General features: G+C 41.1%; 1 protein-coding gene across 1 annotated transcript in view; it reads right to left on the bottom strand.

Moving 5' to 3' along the window:
* Positions 1-21,463, bottom strand: part of LOC126427231 (basement membrane-specific heparan sulfate proteoglycan core protein) — a 792,772-nt gene that overhangs the window by 762,182 nt on the left and 9,127 nt on the right. The window contains exons 3-5 of the mRNA XM_050089468.1: positions 16,409-16,567; positions 12,288-12,450; positions 4,932-5,098 (exon numbers count right to left, since the gene is read on the bottom strand). Of these exons, the coding sequence (XP_049945425.1) occupies positions 4,932-5,098; positions 12,288-12,439 (319 nt within the window). The 5' untranslated portion in view covers positions 12,440-12,450; positions 16,409-16,567. The remainder of the gene's footprint in view (positions 1-4,931; positions 5,099-12,287; positions 12,451-16,408; positions 16,568-21,463) is intronic.

A 21,463-nucleotide genomic window follows, 5' to 3' on the forward strand; every position in this document is an offset into this window, starting at 1 on the left:
ACCATATCTCATCAATAGACAGGTATTTGGATTTTTTTTTTTTTTTTGCATCATTCATTTGCAAAACTAATATTTCTGCATGCTGTGTCTTCTGGTTTCTTCATTTTTTGCTGTCATTTCTAGTTGGGTAACCTACTTTGTAGTAGGTACAGTCAAGTCTATACCGCACATTTAGCGAAAACCCTCACTGAAAATATTATTTTCTCAGAAGATATATACATAAGGTGTATTTCATTTAGCCTCTGCTCTCAGCAAAGAGATTCTTATATAATCTTTAAGTGTAATCGTGAGATATAGTCAATCCCAGCCACACTTATCAGCAACAACAATAACTCTAAATATTGTAAGTGTAGTTCTCTTTCATTTATGTTTCACTATTTCATGATTTTTTTATAACGGAAGGATGTGGATCCGCAGATACTAACAGAAAACAAGTGTCTTTTGTATGCATGCTGACCTGAAGACTAATGTACGTGACTTCAGTTTCATGAAGGGACAGCCTTTGTCCCCACCCATGAGATCACCATGCTGACTTTTCCTCAATGAGCTGATGACTATGATGTTGAGCGCTCCTCAACCCAAATCATCATCATCATCATCACTTTCATGACAAAGAAGGCTTTCAGTGACTGTGTTTCTTTTAGTAACATAATGACTTCTACATATGATGGTGTACAGACAAGTCTGTATTTCATTTAAATTAATGTCTGAGACAGTCACAAGGATTTTTTAAAGTAATTGTGACCTTAACACACAATAATCCTCAACTAATTGTGCCACATATGCTAGTGCTGGTTGGCTTAATCTTTTCCATTCCAATGGCAAGTGGCACACGACATAGTGAATATTTTTTTTTTTTTTTTATATCTGGGATTCACAGCCATATAGAACTTTATAAAAGACATCATATTTACACCAGTGACTGTAAGACTTTCTTTATTTCACAATTGCAATTTCGGCCTTAGGCCATTATCAAGTGCAACTGAAAAATATAGAATGTTTATAAATTATTTAACAATATCATTGTGTATCTTGATATTTGGGCGGTTACACAGAATGAAAAATGTAATTGTGCAAGCATGTTACTTACATTTTTGTGGCTTTACACCATGTCAGCTTAAAATGAGCTGACACATTTATATGTCGTCGTCATTACTATTTAATACATTCGTGACACTGTTACATATTGCGAGCACACATATCCGTACGTCATAAAACAACATAGTCTGTAGACACTCACGTTCATTAGCCCATCACTAGCTGGACGGCACTGGCGCTCCACACAGAGCAAAACAGTATCTGTAATCTGTTTGTGCGCCAAAATGGTTACCAGTAGCATGTAAACAGTAATCTGCCACTGCAGTTTAGTGCACAAGTGACTAGTGATGGACTAATGAACGTGAGTGTCTACAGACTATGTTGTTTTATGGCATACGGATATGTGTGCCCGCAATATGTAACAGCATCACAAATGTATTTAATAGTAATGACAATGACGTATAAATGCGTCAGCTCATTTTACGTTGACACGGCGTAAAGCCACAAAAATGTAAGTAGCATGCTTTACACAATTACATTTTTCGTTCTGTGTAATCATCCGAGCATCAAGATACACAACAATTTTGTTAAATAATTTATAAACATTCTATACTTTTCTTCTTCGTGCTCAGTCCTTTCTGGAGAAGATATTGTAGCGCTTTTAGAGGAATGCCTAAGTGGAAATGAGAGTGACACTGATTTCCATGCACACAGTGGGCCATTTGAAATCAGTTTGAGTGAAATGATGATGGAAATAGTCCACCTTGAAGAGTTAAAAAAATAACACATAACGAAAAGTTTTGTATTGTATCGCTTATGTAAATATATTTGAATGCAAGTGCACATTTTGATTTAATGTACGCTATAGCTGTCCGTTAGTGGCCTCACGGTGTCCACAAAGAGACTTACAAAATTCTCGGCGGCGTGCTTGTCGCTCGAGCGGTAGTGATTTGTGTGAGAGTGCGCAGACACACCCTATGTTTGCATTGTGGAGTGCAAAGAGTTGACAGATGTTATGCCTGTGGTGTCAACGCCAGACACCACACTTGCTAGGTGGTCGCCTTTAAATTGGCCGCGCTCCGCTAGTATACGTCGGACCCGCGTGTCGCCACTGTCAGTGATAGCAGACCGAGCGCCACCACACGGCAGGTCTAGAGAGACTCCCTAGCACTCGCCCCAGTTGTACAGCCGACTTTGCTAGCGATGGTTCACTGACAAATTACGCTCTCATTTGCCGAGACGATAGTTAGCATAGCCTTCAGCTACATTTGCTACGACCTAGCAAGGCACCGTATCCAATTGATAATTAATATTATGAAGCATGTACCGTAACGAGAGATGTTCTACAATTGTGGATTAAAGTTAAGTATTATATCAACTACATACTTTATTTGCAATTCTCAAGATATTGTCCTGTTCCAGACCTCACGCCAGTCTGCGTGTAATTAAATGCGTGCAAAGCACGGAAACGCCGATGCGTTGTCCCGTTTGCCTGCTGCTGAGGATAGAGCATTCAATTCCTCCGAACTTGCTTGCATGTTCATTGATGCGGAAACCGATGACGTGGTCGAATCTTTTCCGATTGATTTTCGTCGTGTAGCTACAGCCGCAGCTGCTGACCCTGTCCTTGCTACCGTTTTGCATTTTGTTGCTACGCAATGGCCCTTGTCGAAATCACGGATCGAGGATCCGTCGGTTCGCCGATTTTTTGCTCACAAGGAGAGACTTTTTGTTCGCCGTGGTGTTTTGCTGTTGCGTTCTGATAATGATCAGTCCAGGGTCGTGGTCCCACGTTCGTTACAGTCCTCTGTCTTACGGCTTCTCCACCAAGGACATTGGGGTATAGTGCCAACGAAACAGCTTGCTCGTCAGCACTGTACTCGGTTCGGCATCGATGCTGCGATTACGAAAATGTGCTCTTCTTGCATGGCGTGTGCCGAACAACAATCCGCACCACCGCGGAAATTCTTTGCACGGCCGAAAGCCACTTCCCCTTGGCAACGCTTACACGTCGATTTTGCTGGTCCATTCTGGAATGCTTGACGGTTGGTTGTGGTCGATTCCTTCAGTAATTTTCCTTTTGTTGTCAGGATGTCTGCAACGACGTCTTCTGCCAACACTACAATGCCAACGTGTCATTTTTTCTGGAAATGTTGTTCTCTAGACTTCATCCCAATCTGTTCCTTTTAAGACCTTTCCATTTTGTACTTTATCTGTATATAGCTTTTTTAAGAACCTTCCTTCCAGATACGGAAGTTTTTATTCTACTTCACTACTTCTTACCAGTCCTAGCTCCTTATTCACCAATTCCTCTAATTTTCTATTTTCTCTTCAGCAGTTAAACATTCCGTATTTACACCTTCTGTCTGTAGTAAATCCTTGTGTCTGTTATCTACATTGAGATGTCAATGGGGAAGCTACTCACAAGTAGGATGATTTTATTTTCAAAATAAAGCTACTAACATCAGATTATTGTAAAAGAGTGTATGCCTTATAGAGAGACGTGCAAGTTTTTGAAACCACAATTTTGTTTACCCACTGGATTACTGGGCCCAACATTATTGTTGACTCCCCCATTCTTGTTGGCTGTTCCTCACTATTGGAACATCATCCATTCTTCTGCTGTCTTTAAAACTCCATTGGCTTCTGTACAACTGGAAGTTTTAGGTGTGCTACTACTAACATCCTACCAGTTGCTCTAATGAAACATTTTTAGAATTTCTGTTATTCTTTGACTATGTCAATGGGAAGATACATGATCTTTTGGTTTAAAACAGTGTAGACAAATATCCTGTGTCAAGATAAACAAAATGGGCATTTGATTAGTGATTAACATTGTCAATTTACATAACCGAGTATGATTTTTGACCTTAGGATTTTTTATTTCAGTAGAGCAACTTAACTCTAAAAAGTACAACAGTGTGTAGTGTGTGTCACACACTGAACAAAATTTTAGGTTGATCTGAAGAGGGCTGAGTAATGAGCCAAACCTGGTGGCCAATAAAGAAAATATGTGATCTTGACATAGGAGTTTTCTCCTCACTGTTTTACAATTTCAGTTATAGACACGAACAAACAAAATAAAGCAACAGACGCTGGGAGATATAAAATATTTTGATAAGGGAATTTTAAGCTCTGTTCCTTCCATATGGATTGAATCGGATCCAATTTCTTACAAGAACACAATTTTGTTTTTTGTTGTACATGCATACACAAAAAAGTGATGTTAATTCTCTGCTGTCTGCCACAACTTCACTACTTTCATCCATTTATATTTGATGTATACCAAAATTTTGTTTGCGATCTACAGAAGGTAGTATTTTAATTTATGGTATATTAATAAAAGTTTGAAGCCATGTCAGGAGGTGCCAATGGATGAGGAGCAATCATCTGGAAGCTAATAGGCACTGAAGAACTTGACAAATCTGTAAGCTCGAGATAATTTTATAAGTTAATATCAACATGAGAAGGTGCATTTGTACTTTATGGTACACTGTTTGCATAATTCATCCATTTTATTTACAACTGGATGGGAGAGAATGGAATACTGTTTTCTGTCTCCAAAAATGTTCGATTTGAGGACGTGGATGTAGGATGTAACAAGCATTTTATGATGAAAAATGGATGCCCTCTCAAAACACAATGACAGTACAATCATTTATAAATGAAACAGACATCTAATAGAGTATCCTGGCACACATCAAGTGCAAATACTTTCTCTCTTTTTTTGTGTGCACGGTGCCACATTCTACGCGTGGGAAATTTTTGTGGGGTACCTGGATAATGGACGGTGCACGCAGGTCAACATTTGCCTCGGATAGAGGGGGACGTGCAGTACGAGGGAGCAGGGAACGTGGGGTGGAGAACCGTCCACAACACTATGGCGTACGTACCGCTGAACTCTTTGAAGGTGAAGCCCTCGGCAGTTGCAGGGATATTGTCCAGAGACCGGTAGTTGCGGATATGGTCGTAGATCCGCTGCCGGATTTGTTCCGCATCGTAGAAATAGCGCGTTCCGATGTCCAAGGTAGCTACTGACTTGAATGGGTCACCATTTGGCCTGGAAAGGAAATAGAGAGTTGTAATAACAATACTACCCATCCCAAAGTTGTAAAGGTACACCTGTAAGTGTGTAAATGCATATTAAATTACTTTTGTTAGCCTTAAATTTTAATCCCTTCACATTCCCAGCATCCTCATAAGGTGATCCAAGTATGAAGAAAACCCTCTTCACTACAGAATTTATTTCTAGGGACAGTCATTAGAAAATGGTGAAATGAATGCAAGCATATAAATACTGGCAAGTAACAACATGAATGCAAGCATATAAATACTGGCAAGTAACAACATGAAATCAAGCATATAAATGTTGGAAAGTATCACTATGAAACGTAGCAGGGTGGAATTATTTCACTCATTATCATTCTACTCGTATTGATAACTATACTTCCTTTTTTTTTAATCTTTCTTACCAAATTGACAACATGTATATTATGTTTACCCACAACTGTCAAGTTACTGCTCGTTACAATATTTTATGGAACTTTTTTATTCATGTTGTAAATCAAGTCTGCTAAGTCTTCTGGTACATTTAGTGTTGCTTAAAACTCTGTCATTTAAGATAAATCAATAACTGAAGTTATTCCATTAGCATGTAATCACCAGAATAGTGTGAGATGATAAGAGTTCCTGAACTTAGCACATAGTTCTTTCATATTTCTGAAAAACCAGTTTTATTTTCCCAGCAACTCATTTGTAACTAAAATTGGGTCACACCAAAAAATACTTCCATAATTTGAGCTTTTAATTTTATTTGGTTCCAGAATTTGACAGTATGCTTTTGTTACCTCAATTTTTTCTAAAACTAACAGTACCCCTGTTTGTGCAATTAAACAACTAATTAAAAATAGCTGAAATTAGAAGAGCATGAACATGTAGATATTTCATGAACGTTAGGAATCCACTGCAGAAGCATACAGTGTAGTAATAAAACAGTACCCTTGAATTTTAATACTTCCACAAACAGCTTTCATTCGGTTAAATCAGACTATTGGTTGATTCAATATAGTAATTGTAATGATAATTCTGACCTTAACTATTTTATAAACTAATATGTAATCACCAAAATCACAAAATATTTTTATAGCAGGTTATACGTGCCTAATCCAGACTGAAAATTCTTAGTCTGTGTTCAGCTAGTTCGCTGCTGACACCTCCACGCCACTGACCTCATTAACTTGTATAAGAGCCCACGCTCGGAAATTGTTACAATAGCATCGATGTCACTCGTGTCGGTATTAGTAAAATTCCACCATTAGCATTCACTACGAGCACATCAGGTAGCAATGTGCGTATGAATCCGTGATTAACTATCCACCAGTCAACATTTTATGGTTAAAGTGTGCCTTAATTATTTTCGTTAATTTCTCTCTGTTTATTGCTTTCAGCTGACAGAAGATGTATTGTGTTCAATGACTGTGCAATCAAAACCAACCTTGTGATATTTGCAACTCTACGTGAAAGTGCACCATAAACATCATCCTTCTGTTACAACATTTAATAGTTTATTAGAAGTGTCTCACTGCAACCAACACTCCATTTGGTCACGAGTAATAACAAATATGAAAAGCATTCGAGTTAACTAAATCCTATGTTTCGTATCCATTATTTAAAAGCTTATTACAACACGAGTCAGATGCCACCTGTTTCAGTATACACAAGCAGCCCTTAGCAACAATCTTTAATTTTTAGCTAGAAATGACAGTAAAACTTTTACGTAGGACGTTTTATTATGTGACGTGGCCTTTCTGGTGTTAAAATTGTGTGACGAGAGCTGTTATGCTCAACTTTTACGTATGTAATATAAATTCTGATGAAGTCTCCCTTAGTTTAGGAGTCAAAACCACGGTCAATTTGACTATAAAACCATTGTAACCAGTGGGCTGTCCTTACTATAAAAAATATTTTCACGGTTGGTGCACACAGCTATGTTTAAAGTTGTAACCTTGAATGTTCTTGCTTAAATTAATTTTTTTTGTTAAAAAAAGGGGATTTTGCTTTTTGAAAATCCTTATTATCCGAGCCTTAAGCCTCAAGTTGTTCAATGTTGAGTATGTGACCTTCAGCCGAGCTTTTACGTGAGATATTTTAAGATAAGGCCTTCGGCCATCTCAAATTAAAATTTCAAAATTCACTTGTTTAAAATCTTTTAAAATTTTCTAATTTTCTTGTCCATCTGAAATTATTATTATCGAGGCCTTGAGCCTCAAGTTGTACTATGCTAAGTGTGTGGCCTTCAGCCAAGTATTTACTTAAAAATTCTTTTAAATAAGACCTTCAGCCGCATGTATTCCTTAAGGGGGGTAGGACGTCAAATGGGCCGACTTGGAGCAGGAGAGGCATCACAGGACATTTTAATTTGCACTGTCTATACTTTTACAAGTAAATTCATAAAACTTTGTCAGCATGACCAGGAAGGATTGAGGACTCACACTTATCACTGTGGAAGTTTAAAAACGTAGCAAAATACCTTTTTTTTACATGTGGAAGTTCATCATTTTTTCACTTGCTACTGGCTGCATTTGTTGCTATAGGTACACTTTTCTTCCTAAGTAAGAGAGATTCTTTGATGAATTTATCATAGCATACAAACAGTAGTTACAGGTGTATGAAACTCTAGAATTTTCCAAATCTATTACAAAACTGTGGAAAAAATTGAGTAATTAACTATAAAACTTGAATTTTTTCTAAACATGAAGTTTAAAATGTAAGAGTTCATTCATTTTTTCATAAATTAAATAACTTCTAGAGTTTCATACACCTTTAACTATGGTTTGTATGCTGTGCAAAATTCATAGAAGTATCTCTCTTCCTTAGGAAGAAAAGTGTACCTATAGCAACAAATGCAGCCAGTAGTAAGCAAAAAAATGATGAAATTTCACAAGTAAAAAAAATGTGTTTCATTACGTTTTTGAGCTTACAGTGCTACGAGTATGAATCCCGAATCCTTCCTGGTCATGCTGTCTTATGAATTTATTTGTAAAAGTATAGACAGTGGGAATTAAAATGTCCTGTGGTGCCTCTGCTGGTCCAAGTCGGCCCGTTTGACGTCCTACCCCCCTTAAAGCAATTGTAATAACTTGTGTTCAGGCTTTCAGCTGCATTGTCTTGAACCCTTTTAAGGGCATATGTGATTAAGTGTTTTTAGGAAAACAAAGTTTGTGTATTTTGTCTAACTGACCGTAACTCATTTTGGCCACTTTGCACAACCATAACCTGATCCGCTCGGTTCTGCGAAACCAGATTTCACCTGGGTTGGTTGAAGTGCCCTGCCCATAATGCTCCAAATGTTCTCAAATAGTGAGAGTTCCATCTACCTTGCTGGGCAAAGTAAGATCTGGCAAGCACGAAGACGAGCAGTAGAAACTCTTGTCATGTGTGTGTGTGTGGGCGTTACACTGCCGAAATGTACGCCCAGGATGCCTCACCATGAAGGCCGACAAAACGGGACATACCGGGTGATCAAAAAGTCAGTATAAATTTGAAAACTGAATAAATAACAGAATAATGTAGATAGAGAGGTACAAATTGACACACATGCTTGGAATGACATGGGGTTTTATTACAACCAAAAAAATACAAAAGTTCAAAAAATGTTCGACAGATGACGCTTCACCTGATCAGAATAGCAATAATTAGCATAACAAAGTAAGACAAAGTAAAGTGTTCTTTACAGGAAATGCTCAATATATCCACCATCATTCCTCAACAATAGCTGTAGTCGAGGAATAATGTTGTGAACAGCACTGTAAAGCATGTCCGGAGTTACGGTGAGGCATTGGCGTCGGATGTTGTCTTTCAGCATCCCTAGAGATGTCGGTCGATCACGATACACTTGCGACTTCGGGTAACCCCAAAGCCAATAATCTCACGGACTGAGGTCTGGGGACCTGGGAGGCCAAGCATGACGAAAGTGGCGGCTGAGCACACGATCGTCACCAAACGACGCGCGCAAGAGATCTTTCACGCGTCTAGCAATATGGGGTGGAGCGCCATCCTGCATAAACATCGTACGTTCCAGCAGGTGTTTATCAGCCAGGCTGGGGATGATGCGATTCTGTAACATATCGGCGTACCTCTCGCCCGTCACGGTAGCAGTTTTGCTGTCCAGCGCCATCTGTCAGACATTTTGTGAACATTGTTTTTTTTTTTTTATTCTAATAAAACCCCGTGTCATTCCAAGCATGTGTGTCAATTTTTACCTCTCTATCTACATTATTCCATAGTTTATTACGTTTTCAAATTTATACTGACTTTTTGATCACCCGGTACAATACCGTCGACGTACCGCAATGCCGTAAGAGTCCTACGGGTGACAACCGAAGGGGTCCCACTTTGAAACAAAATGGCACAACAGACCAGCACTCCCAGTTTTCAGACTGTATGCTGGGTGACACCGAGTTTGCCATCCCCTGGTGTTCTGGGGTCTTCAGCCTGAAATCTCACCGACTGGAGTAGAATTGCCTTCAGTGACGAGTTCTGCTTCAAACTGAGCCCCGACATCCAGTGAAGACGTGTCCGGAGACACTCCAAACGGCAGTGGGTTACCGATCTGTGTTTCGCCCGCCATGCAGCCTCACATCCGAGGCTGACGGTGTGGGGTGTCATTTCTCCCCGTAAGGCGACCCGTCAGCTGCCGTCTCCGCCACTCTCACAGCACAGCGGTACACGGACGATATTCCACGTCCTACTTTGCTGCCCTTCACGGTAAGCCATCCTCGGCTTACGTTTCAGTAAGATAGTGCCCATCCGCACACGGTGAGAGTTTCTGTCGCTCGTCTCGATGCTCGCGAAACCCTACCTCGGTGAGCGAGGTCGCCGGATCTCTCCCCAATTGAGAATGTTTGGAGCATAAAGGACAGGTCCCGCCAACCAGCTTGGGATTTTAATGATCTGACATGCTAGTCGGACAGAATTTGGCACGATAGCTTTCAGGAGGACATCTAAAAAATCTATCAATCAATGAAAAGCTGAATAACTGCTTGCTTAACAACCACAGGTATACCAGCACATTACTGACTTGTTCAGTTTGTAAAGCTCTTTGTCTTGAATAAATCATCCACTTTTTCTGAAATCTGAATCATCTGTTTGTCTCTACATGCACATCACATGTACTAAAATTTGCATCCTGTTTGTACAATTCCATCATGGTATCTTCTTTGTCTTACAGTGTACGAAGCCATTGCAAATACCTGGTAGTATCTCCAGTAAGCTGTAGAATATCTATGTATATAAATACACACACACACATAATAGCAAAAGCTAACAGAGGTACACTATGTGGTCAAAAGTATACAGACAACGCAAAAACATATGTTTTCATATGAGGTGCATTGCGCTGCCACCTACTGCCAGGTACTCCATATTAGAGACCTCAGTAGTCATCAGACATCGTGGGAGAGCAGAATGGGGCGCTCCGCGGAACTCACGGACTTCGAACGTGGTCAGGTGATTGGGTGTCACTTGTGTCATACATCTGTATGTGACATTTACACTCCTAAACATCCCTAGGTCCACTGCTTCCGACGTGATAGTGAAGTGGAAACGTGAAGGGACACGTGCAGCACGAAAGTGTACAGGCCGACCTCGTCTGTTGACTGACAGAGACTGCCGACAGTTAAAGAGGGTCACACAGGAATTCCAAACTGCATCAGGATCCACTGCAAGTACCATGACGGTTAGATGGGAGGTGAGAAAACTTGGATTTCATGGTCGAGCAGCTGCTCATAAGCCACACATCGTGGCGGTAAAAATCAAAACGGCGCCTCGCTTGGTGTAAGGAGCGTAAACACTGGATGACTGAAGTGTGGAAAACCATTGTGTGGAGTGACAAATCACAGTACACAATGTCGCAATCTGAGGGCATTGTGTGGGTGTGGCGAATGCCTGGTGAATGTCATCTGCCAGCGTGTGTAGTGCCAACAGTAAAATTCGGAGGCGGTGGTGTTATGGTGTGGTGGTGTTTTTGTCATGGAGGGGGCTTGCACTCCTTGTTGTTTTGCGTGGCACTATCACAGCATAGCCCCACATTGATGTTTTAAGCACCTTCTTGCATCCCACTGATGTATAGAGCAATTCGGAGATGGCGATTGCATCTTTCAACACGATCGAGCACCTGTTCATAATGCTCGGCCTGTGGCAGAGTGGTTACACGACAATAACACCCCTGTAATGGACTGGCCTGCACAGAGTCCTGACCTGAATCCTATAGAATACCTTTGGAATGTTTTGGAACGCCGACTTCGTGCCAGGCCTCACCGACCGACATCGATACCTCTCCTCAGTGCAGCACTCCGTGAAGAATGGGCTCCCATTCCCCGAGAAACCTCCCAGCACCTGACTGAACATATGCCTGCGAGAGTGGAAGCTGTCATCACGGCTAAGGGTGGGCCAACACCATTCTGAATTCCAGCACTACCGATGGAGGTCGCCACCAACTTGTAAGTGATTTTCAGCCAGTTGTCCGGATACTTTTGATCACTAGTGTAATTATACGATACGGACACACATCACCGAGTACAAGAGGCGTTTTATCTAGATGAGGAACGCTGCCTTGAGGAACACTAGAAATCACTTCTGTTTGTCAATTACTATGACTGCGACCTCCCTGACAAACCCAATCACAATCAGATAACTGAGACGATATTCCATAAGCATGCAATTTCACTACAAGCCGCTTGTGTGGTGCAGTGTCAAAAGCCATCCAGAAATACGGAATCAATCTCAAATCCCTTGTCAATGGCACTGAACACGTCATGCGAGTAAAGAGCTAGTTGTGTTTCACAAGAACGATGGTGTCTAAATCCGTGTTGACTGTCTGTCAACAGACCATTCTCTTCGAGATAATTCATAATATATACTAAGATAGTATCTGCTCTTTTGGACATGTCCGAAAGAACAGATACCATCGGTGACCACGCAGCTTGTTAGACTGAAATTACAATGAAATGAACACCCTTAGCTGCTTACCCGGGTTCGAGTCCTGGTCAGGGCACACATTTTCATCTGTCCCCGTTGACGTATGTGAACGCCTGTAAGCAGCTAAGGGTGCTCATTTCATTGTAACTTCAGTAATTCATAATGTTCGAACACAATATACGTTCCAAAATCCTGCTGCGTATCAACGTTAACGATACGGGCCTGTAATTTAGTGTGTGTGTGTGCGTGTGTACAGAGACAGAGGTACTCACTGCAGTCTGATGAGCATCGCACGCTGCTCTCCCGGTAGGTCTTCGTACAGCCGCTGGACAAAATCCACCAGTTGCCTGCTGAGATCCTCGAACCTGGAACTGGAGCGGTTGGCCATGTCTTCGTGGTACGGTTCCAGAAGGACCAGCGTCATGCGGTAGTACCCTGCGGACACAAAAGTTGGACTCCGGCATGCTGCGTCATCTCGGTGACAGAGCCAGGTCGAGTCTGGCACGTGGAAACACACTCTGTCACAAAGAAAGGTCGGGTGTGGCAAATAAAATCTGTATCAGAGCAACCCCTTGGAATGTCACACTGTCTGTTTGGATTCAGGATCGGTCCCCGAGTTTTTAAATCGTTGTCCTACGCCCATACAATGCAGCTGTAATGGGGACCGTTTTATGTAACTCAAATGTCCACTTTCGGCAGCATACCATACATTGTGGTATATTGATAATTTTTACTTCTTGGACCATCTGACAGAAACTGAATAAAACGCAATTTTAGTGCCGTACATGTTTCGCCTTTATTTTCTGCAAGGCATCACCAGTGGCCTGGAATATGTACATATGTTAGCTATTTAATTTACATTTTTGTCACTGTGCCTATGGGGTATAAACAGTTCTGGTGGTCGGTATTTCCTATTAAGTAGTAATGTTTTTAACTGTACTTACAGGTTGCGTCGACAATTTCTTACATATTACGCTCCTGTTGGATTTTTGGTGTTGTTCTTCTTCTTATGAACGCCAATTTGCAGTTTTTCCCCACATTGCACAGCACTATGAACTGAACATTTGTTTCAATGCAATGTTTTGGTTTCTGCTGCCGATTGTCAAATGTTTTTGCCACAGATCGAATGTTATTGCCAAACTTCAGAGTGTAATTATTGAAGTATCTGTGATCTGTTCGTGTATGCATTTGTGTGTGTGTGTGTGTGTGTGTATTTTGGTGTGGTATATATATATATATATATATATATATATATATATATATATATATATATATATAAAAAAAAACAAAGATGATGTGACTTACCAAATGAAAGTGCTGGCAGGTCGACAGACACACAAACAAACACAAACATATATATATAAAAACAAAGATGAGGTGACTTACCGAACAAAAGCGCTGGCAGGTCGATAGATACACAAACAAACACAAACATACACACAAAATTCAAGCTTTCGCAACAAACTGTTGCCCCATCAGGAAAGAGGGAAGGAGAGGGGAAGACGAAAGGAAGTGGGTTCTAAGGGAGAGGGTAAGGAGTCATTCCAATCCCGGGAGCGGAAAGACTTACCTTAGGGGGAAAAAAGGACAGGTATACACTAGCACACACGCACATATCCATCCACACATACAGACACAAGCAGACATGTGCTAGTGTGTATATATATATACACCGTAATATTACACACAACTGAGGAAGACAGGACTACAAAAGTTGAAGATATCACATATTGTGCTGCACACAAATAATATCCGGTCAAAATACCCTTTGGCCACCTCATGGTGCAGTTCTGCACTCATTAGTGGCATAAATACTTTCTTAATATCCGTGACATATTCTCACGGCAATGATATTTTAATTGTGCTGCATCTCGTGACGGTCTGCGTGGCTCCCCCCGTCAGACGTTCGAGTCCTCCCTCGGGTATGGGTGTGTGTAAGTTAGTTTAAGTTAGACTAAGTAGTGCGTAAGCTCAGGGACCCATGATCTCCGCAGTTTGGTCCCATAAAAAAAAATAATAATAAAAATAAATAAATAAATAATTAAAAATAAAAATAATTTAAAAAAGTTGACCTGCCTGTTTGTTGAAATAACTGTTTATTTGAATATGTCGTGCAATTTTTAATGTACTGCTAGTTAAGAGTTTGTAACATAATCGAGAACTTGCTTCACTGATATTATTTTGGGTCATTACACGTCTTTCTGCATATCTCTATATTTTCACTTCAGGAACATTTTGTCTAGTTTTAGTTTCACAATTTTTGTTCATTCATATACTGATTTCAATAAAATTTGATACTTTCTGTGTTGGTTGCAGTTTTTTTTTTTTAGAATCCTTTTTTGGCATTTGTTATTATTTCTCTAAGAACCGCTAAAGCTTCAATTAATGCAGCCGCTTAGCATTTAAATTGCTGTAATTTTGAATAATGAGGGTTATTTAATTTTTAGGATTAAAATTTAGTTAACTATTATTACCTCCTCATTAATATGACTGTGCTATTGTCAGTTTCATGTAAAGAAGTTTTATTTCCTGTCTGCAGTGGCATCCAACGATGTGATTATGTAAGACATGGCACATTCATTAGCCAAAATCTGACTGGAACTTTTTATGCACGCCAAGATAGGCCTCTGTACTCAGAACAGGTAGTGGCGCTAAGTCTGGCTTCGGCAGCCAGAGACACTGGTCACGTGTGTGTGGGATGCGTTCGCACGAGAGCACATGTGTGTGCACGTGTTGTAATTCAGAAGTAGCCCTCTTTGGCCAAAAGCTTACTTGTTTGGCAGTCTTTTTGTTGTTCCTGTGTGACTCAACATCTCCGCTATATGGTAAATAGCAACCACTGCTCTCCGTAATATGTACTTGGCCTATCCTCCCTTTAGCCATTCAGCTATTGACAGTTCCGAATTCTCTGTACTAAATCAGAATGAAGATTAAAAATTAACAATAATTATCAGTAAGAACACTGGATGAAAAGTTAGTCAGGTAGTGAGGGTAGAAATTTCCCACGATTTTCTTTCTTTTGCTTGTGCCATTTTTTCCCGCAGATATGCAGGGTAGGCACTGTTAATCGGATGTGCCAGTGTCAGTTGCCGCCCAGGAATTAGTGTACCCCAACTGTCTGCTAGTAGTGTAATCCGTGGAATAGTGCGAAATTGTTCAGATGTCTGCAAGCCGGGTAACTGGGGTGGGATGTGGGGACCAGACCGGTATTCACCTAGGGGGATGTGGGAAACCACCTAAAAACCGCATCCAGGCTGGCTAGCACACCAGCCATCGTCGTCAATCTGCCGGGCGGATTCGATTCGGTGCCGGTGCGCCTACCCGAGTCCATGAAGCAGCACGTCAGCACTCTCGGGTAACGTGGCGGGTACAAATTTCCCACGATTTTATAAGTAATAATTCTGGTGGATGTCATGGGCTGGTGGGAAAATGATGTACTGCAGTAGTATATAGATGAACAAGCATGACAAGCTTCATGAGTTAGAAGAAAAGCTTGAGGATCAAAGTTATCCCTAGATGTAATTGTAGTTTCTTTAGATTATGTTTTGATGTTGTGGTTTTTCTGTCTGAGTTATTCGTTTTCAGATTTTTACGGCTAAAAGTTCGGTCACCTGCAAGTGCAACAAACAATGTCCACGCTCTTTGCCGCTCGGATGAATATCGGTGATTCAAATGTCCGACGAATGAGAATGCCGGTGGCACCTCTGTACGTTCGTGTTAAGAGCTCGTCTGTAAAAAGCGATGAGAGTGAGTCATTTTACGAAAAATTAGGATGAAATGCCGTTTTATCCTTAAGCTTTTGACACACTCCTTCAATACTCTTACCAATAATTACTGTAATGTGTAACTGAGGAACATCTGCCAGGAGTCTGTCAATTATCAAAATGAGCTTATGAATGGATATAAATTATGAAAGTAAAACAAGACAAAGATGTTGAAAAAATACCAAAACATTATGATAATTTTTTCATCATGCGGTGCGACAGTCGTAATATATTTCTTTAAAGTCAGTACCACCATTAGACTGTTGTTTATTTGCAGTATTACATTTACACTTACACATCATGATTTTGGCTTCAAAGTGCCATTATCAAGTGTTTTAAGTGTTATAAATTGCCTAAGATGGCATACTGTCATATTAAAATACACTATTAGACACATCGTCTAACAGTGAATATTTCTGGCAGAGCCTACTGTTTTGTTTTGTTACCTGTTGATCTTTACAGTAGCAGAATTATTGTGCACTGCTTTCCAGACTTCAGTCAGTTGAGAAGTCAGGAGGGGTCAGTTAAAACTGTTCTTCATGTATAAATATTTTTGGTTGTACAATTCCGACATTCAGCAGGTATTAATGCAGTAGCTGGCATCCAGTACACAGGGCAGGAGTACTTACGTGGAGAGCCTGGAGGCTGCAGCTCTTCGGGTGCGCGTTCTGGAGAAGTCGTGGTAGGGGACGCGATGCCGTGGCTTCCGGCCCCGGAGCCGGAATGCGGGCCCAGCTCGTAGAGGTCCTCGTCGTCATTGTCCCCCGGTATCGGCACGTCTTCCTCACCTGCCGAAACGTAAACGGATACCTTGTCACTGCCTCCTCTCAAAATCAGTATCACAGAAACTAAACTATCAAAATACATCAAACTAGGCATTCCTGAACCACTTTTTGCAACAGGCAGTTATGGCAGCCAAAGTAGATGGAGTCCTGATTACCAATTATACTCCAGCACCAAAACCAGTTGCCCAGAAAGGTACAATATTTCTGAAGTCATTTATTGTAGCAGTGCACTGTGTATTCCGATTCTTGGAATCAGATAGGAGAGGAGTTAGATTTGATGACCAGCACCTAAGCTACCCACAATTTTCAGATGACAACCATTGTAATGGTACTTGAATTACGAAACCATTACGGCACGTCACCTCAACCTCTCGATACCAGCAATATTCTGCTGTGTTTCTGTAAAATAGTTAACATATTTCTGTGACAACATTCAGATTTGATTTAATTAATGTAGAGGTACTTCAATACATCAATATGTATATATTGCAATGATATTATTCTTACGTGTATTCTTTCTTTTGTCACTATGGTCTTAGACGTTTTTGTAACTCTGAATTTTGGGCGCGTAAGCGGTTATTAGAGAGTCAAGTCTTGGTCGTCATGTTGAAAAGACACAAATTGTAGTCAGTTTATGAAATGTGAACTTTAGCAGTGAGGAAGATATTTTCAAGTATGTTTTATATTGTGAAGTGATGTTGCAACAAAAGTAATAAAAAAAGAAGTCTAATTTAAATTCGGAGTTCTGATTACTTTTTTACATCACCATTGTTCTAATTTGCAAAAGTTTAACCTTCAAGAATGGTTTGTGAAGCGCATCTATAAAACTTTTGAATATCGCAGAGTAACACCTAGGCCTCTTTGCTTGGAATCATCACCACCTAGATTTCCGACGATTGAGCCACGAGTTCACAACGAGACCAGTGTGGGAAACACGAAAAGATGAGCGCCTAGTTTATTCATTATTTCAAGAAATGACTTTATTAACTGTGCTCTAATGACACCTGCCACATAATATAACTTTGTTGTTGCCCGAAAATGCAATGTTTAGCAGTGTGAGCAACATTACAATCATAATTAATTTTTTGACCTTTGTTGTGGTAGGGTCATTAGACCATACATGTTATAAAAATGTATGTTTGTATGCACGTATGTTCCACATCTCCATCTGACCGACTTCAGCCAAACTCACTATACATACCACTTATCATCTGAAAAGAATCACTGGAGAGGTAAGAAACACCTAGCTATCAAATGTGTGGGGGTGCGGGTGAAAAAGCAGTGTAGGCCATGAAGCGCAAATACCCAGACTTCATTCGTCCTCTGTTTGAGAAAGAGAGCACTTCCTGACGTGTAACAAACTTTACACACGATTTCAATCCTTTACGTAGCTTCTTCTAACTGACAACTGCCACGCAGTGATGAAAAGAAAAAAAGTTTATCGCTTACTACACTTTCACTGTTCCTGCGGTACAACTTCACAGGTATGACGTTCAAATTTAATACTTCTTTACTACATTTTGCAGACGGTATTCACAGATACCGCCAAATGTACCTGCAAAATTGTATCATTGCACGAAACATAGATTGGGTGATGTGATGTCATAGACACTGAGATGAGTGAAAAACTACCACATCATGTACAACATTTAAATTTATTTCTTCTTTGCTACTGACTCTATTTGCAACACGTTTCACAGACAGTATCCACATACACCACTGAATGTACCTAGAAAATTGTATCATTGTTGAAGACATAGCACAGGCCGTATGGCATCATAAACAGTGAGAAGCACGAAAACAAAATTGCAGGGAGAAATTTGCCAGAGATGCAGGTGAAATATGTGTGAAATATGTTAAGTATACGTAAAATGTATGTGACATGCATATGCAAGCTCAGCTGTGGGTACAAAGTTCCTCCAAAACACCTAGATTGATTTCAACTGAACTTGGTACATATTCTACTTATGATCCGAAAAAATCAAACAATGGAAAATCCAGGATGGAATGTAACAAGATTATGAGAAGGAAAGTTGCTACTCGCTATATAGTAAAGATGCTGAGTCGCAGATAGGCACAACAAAAGGACTCTCACAATTAAAGCTTTTGGCCGTTAAGGCCTTCGTCAACAACAGACACACACGACTGCAGTCTCTGGCAACTGAAACCACACTGTGGGCAGCAGCACCAGTGAGTGATGGGAGTGGTGACTGGGTGGGGGTAAGGAAGAGGCTGGGGCGAGGGAGAGGGGGAGAGGGGGAGAGGAGTGCGGAAAAGGAGAGAAATAAAAAGACTGGGTGTTGCGCTGGAGTGGGAACAGGGAAGGTGCTGGATGGGTGAGGATAGTGACTAACAGAGGTCGAGGCCAGGAGGGTTATGGGAATGTAGGATGCACTGCAGGGAAAGTTCCTTCCTGCACAATTCAGAAAAGCTGGTGTTGGGAAGGAGCCATATGGCACAGGCTGTGTAGCAGTCTTTGAAATAAAGGCCGTCATGTTTGGCAGCTTGTTCACCTACAGGTTGGCCCACTTGTTCCTCGGTCACAGTTTGTCGGTGGCAATTCGTGCGGAAAGACCGCCACCCCCTCCCGACCTCTCCTCTGACCTCTGTCTAACCTGAAGCACTTCACTGCTCTCCACCCCCTACCATACAACCCCTCCCCCTCCCCACCCCAGCCTCCTCCTTTCCCCCACCCAGTCATCATCCCATCATGCACTAGTGCTGCTGCTCACAGTGTCGTTTTAGCTGCCAGAGACTACAGTCGTGTGTGTGTGTGTGTGTGTGTGTGTGTGTGTGTGTGTGTGTGTGTGTGTGTATTGTTGACGAAGGCCTTAACGGCCAAAAGCTTTAATTGTGAGAGTCCTTTTGTCGTGCCTATCTGCGTCTCAGCATCTCCGCTATGTGGTGAGTAGCATCTTTCCTTCTCGTAATACTGTTATGATCTGAAAAGAAATACTATGCAGGTAAGAATCAGCAACCTCCTGTTGGAGTAGGAGTAATAATGTGAAGAGAGAAGGGGCTAGGAGGATACAGACAGAGAGATCGTGGGGGAGGAGATGAGAGAGGTGAGAGGAGACAGATAGAGAGAGAGGAAGGGGAAATGGACAGAAAGGTGAGGGAGACAGATAGAGAGAGAGAGACAGGGGAGAGGAGACAATGGCGAGAGAGGGGGGTGGAGGAGATGGAGAAAGGGAGGGGAAGGCCGAGATGGACAAAGGACAAAGGAGCAAGTAGGAAGAGGGGGTAGGAGCAGAGGGATGGAAAACGGGGAAGAGGAGGAGATGGGCAGAGAGGTTAGGAGGAAGAGATGGACAGTGAGAGGAAAGAGGAGGGGATCTGCAGAGAATGGAGGAGAAGATGGACAAAGAGTGGGTGGAGAAGGAGAACAAAAGAGGGGGAACGAGCAGGTGGACAGAGGAAGGTAGAGCAGAGAGAAGGTAGATAGAGACATGGGATGGACAAGACTGACTAATAGAAGACTGGAATAAATTCACAGCTGGGCAACACAGAATGATTAACTAGTTGGTCTCATAAGTGAAGGCCCAACAGGACTAACAATTATAATTCGAGAACTGCAAGTCGACTCTGCAGAAGTCAGTTTGGAGATGGGTCTGTGATATCAAAAAGACTAGTGGACAACAGATGTGCTTGATAGCATCCAACTGAGTGAAGTTTAAGAATAAGTAAGATGCTCTAATGTAAAAGGGAATGGATAATGATCGATGAGGTATTTGGTTAACTGATACAGGAAACAGTTTGCAAGTTAAGGGAAAGTCAGTACTGTTTCACAAGATCCACTGCTCTTTCTCATATGCCACAAAAAAAAAGAAAAAGGACATGTACTGTCACTTCCTCTTCAAGATGAACATTTTAGAAGCTTAGTAATTCTAAATAAATGAACTAACCAAGGTAGGAGAGAGTTACAGACTCAGGTAGGAAGAGGAAACTCATAGAGTTTCACTAGATTCAGCCTCACATTAAATGCTGTTTCTTAACAGTCAGAATGAAACCATCATACACCATTTTATCTTCATGTTTGACATCATACAGCACAAAATGTCCTACACAATTCAAGTTACTCGGGCACAAGAAGATTTTCTAGTGCACCCAACATGTTAGTGGAATTTCTATGATGCAAGGCAAAAAGCAGTCCCATATCACTACTTCCACACCCCAAAACTTACATCTCAGAAGGGGGCAAGTGCTCTACCATCTGAGCTACCCAAGCACGACTCACTCCCCACCCTCATAGCTTTGCTTTTGCCAGTACCTCATCTCCTACCTCCGTAGAGCACTTGCCCGCAAAAGGCAAAGGTCCCGAGTTCAAGTCTCGGTCTGGCACACAGTTTTAATCTGCCAGCAAGTTTGTTTTACTATTCTTTTTTGTATTAACATCAGTAAATACTTCATGTCCATTGTGGGCATATTACAACACTGCAACTGTTGACATTAAAGGTAATTTACAGCAAATTAGTTGCAACCAGGTGCCTTTGTAGACATTTAGTTTCCTACAATGACACTTTCAGATGTCCACCTGCCTATTTTCAGCTGTTTACATTTATTTATGTGTTGCAAACATTATGTCTTTATTAAAGGGGTTGCAGGATTTTGCAATGAATGTTTTTAAGGCAGTTATCGTAAAACCTTGTAAGTAAACAAACTGTGTTCCCAATGAGTAAATAAATGTAAACATCTGATGCGTGCACAAACATAAAAAGTATGTATTCTCGAAAACACGTGTCTCGAGGCAGAATATGTCGATGCAGGATGTCAGGAAAGGGGTCATTCATATTAGTGCGTTACCCCGTAAACATTGATGTCACAGACAGATGGTATAGTTTTGACTTTACGCACTAGAAGTGTGCTGTCGTGTCACGTGACAATGCTTTAGTAACAATA

Source organism: Schistocerca serialis, chromosome 11 (genome assembly GCF_023864345.2).
Source record: "Schistocerca serialis cubense isolate TAMUIC-IGC-003099 chromosome 11, iqSchSeri2.2, whole genome shotgun sequence".
Classification (NCBI taxonomy): domain Eukaryota; kingdom Metazoa; phylum Arthropoda; class Insecta; order Orthoptera; family Acrididae; genus Schistocerca; species Schistocerca serialis.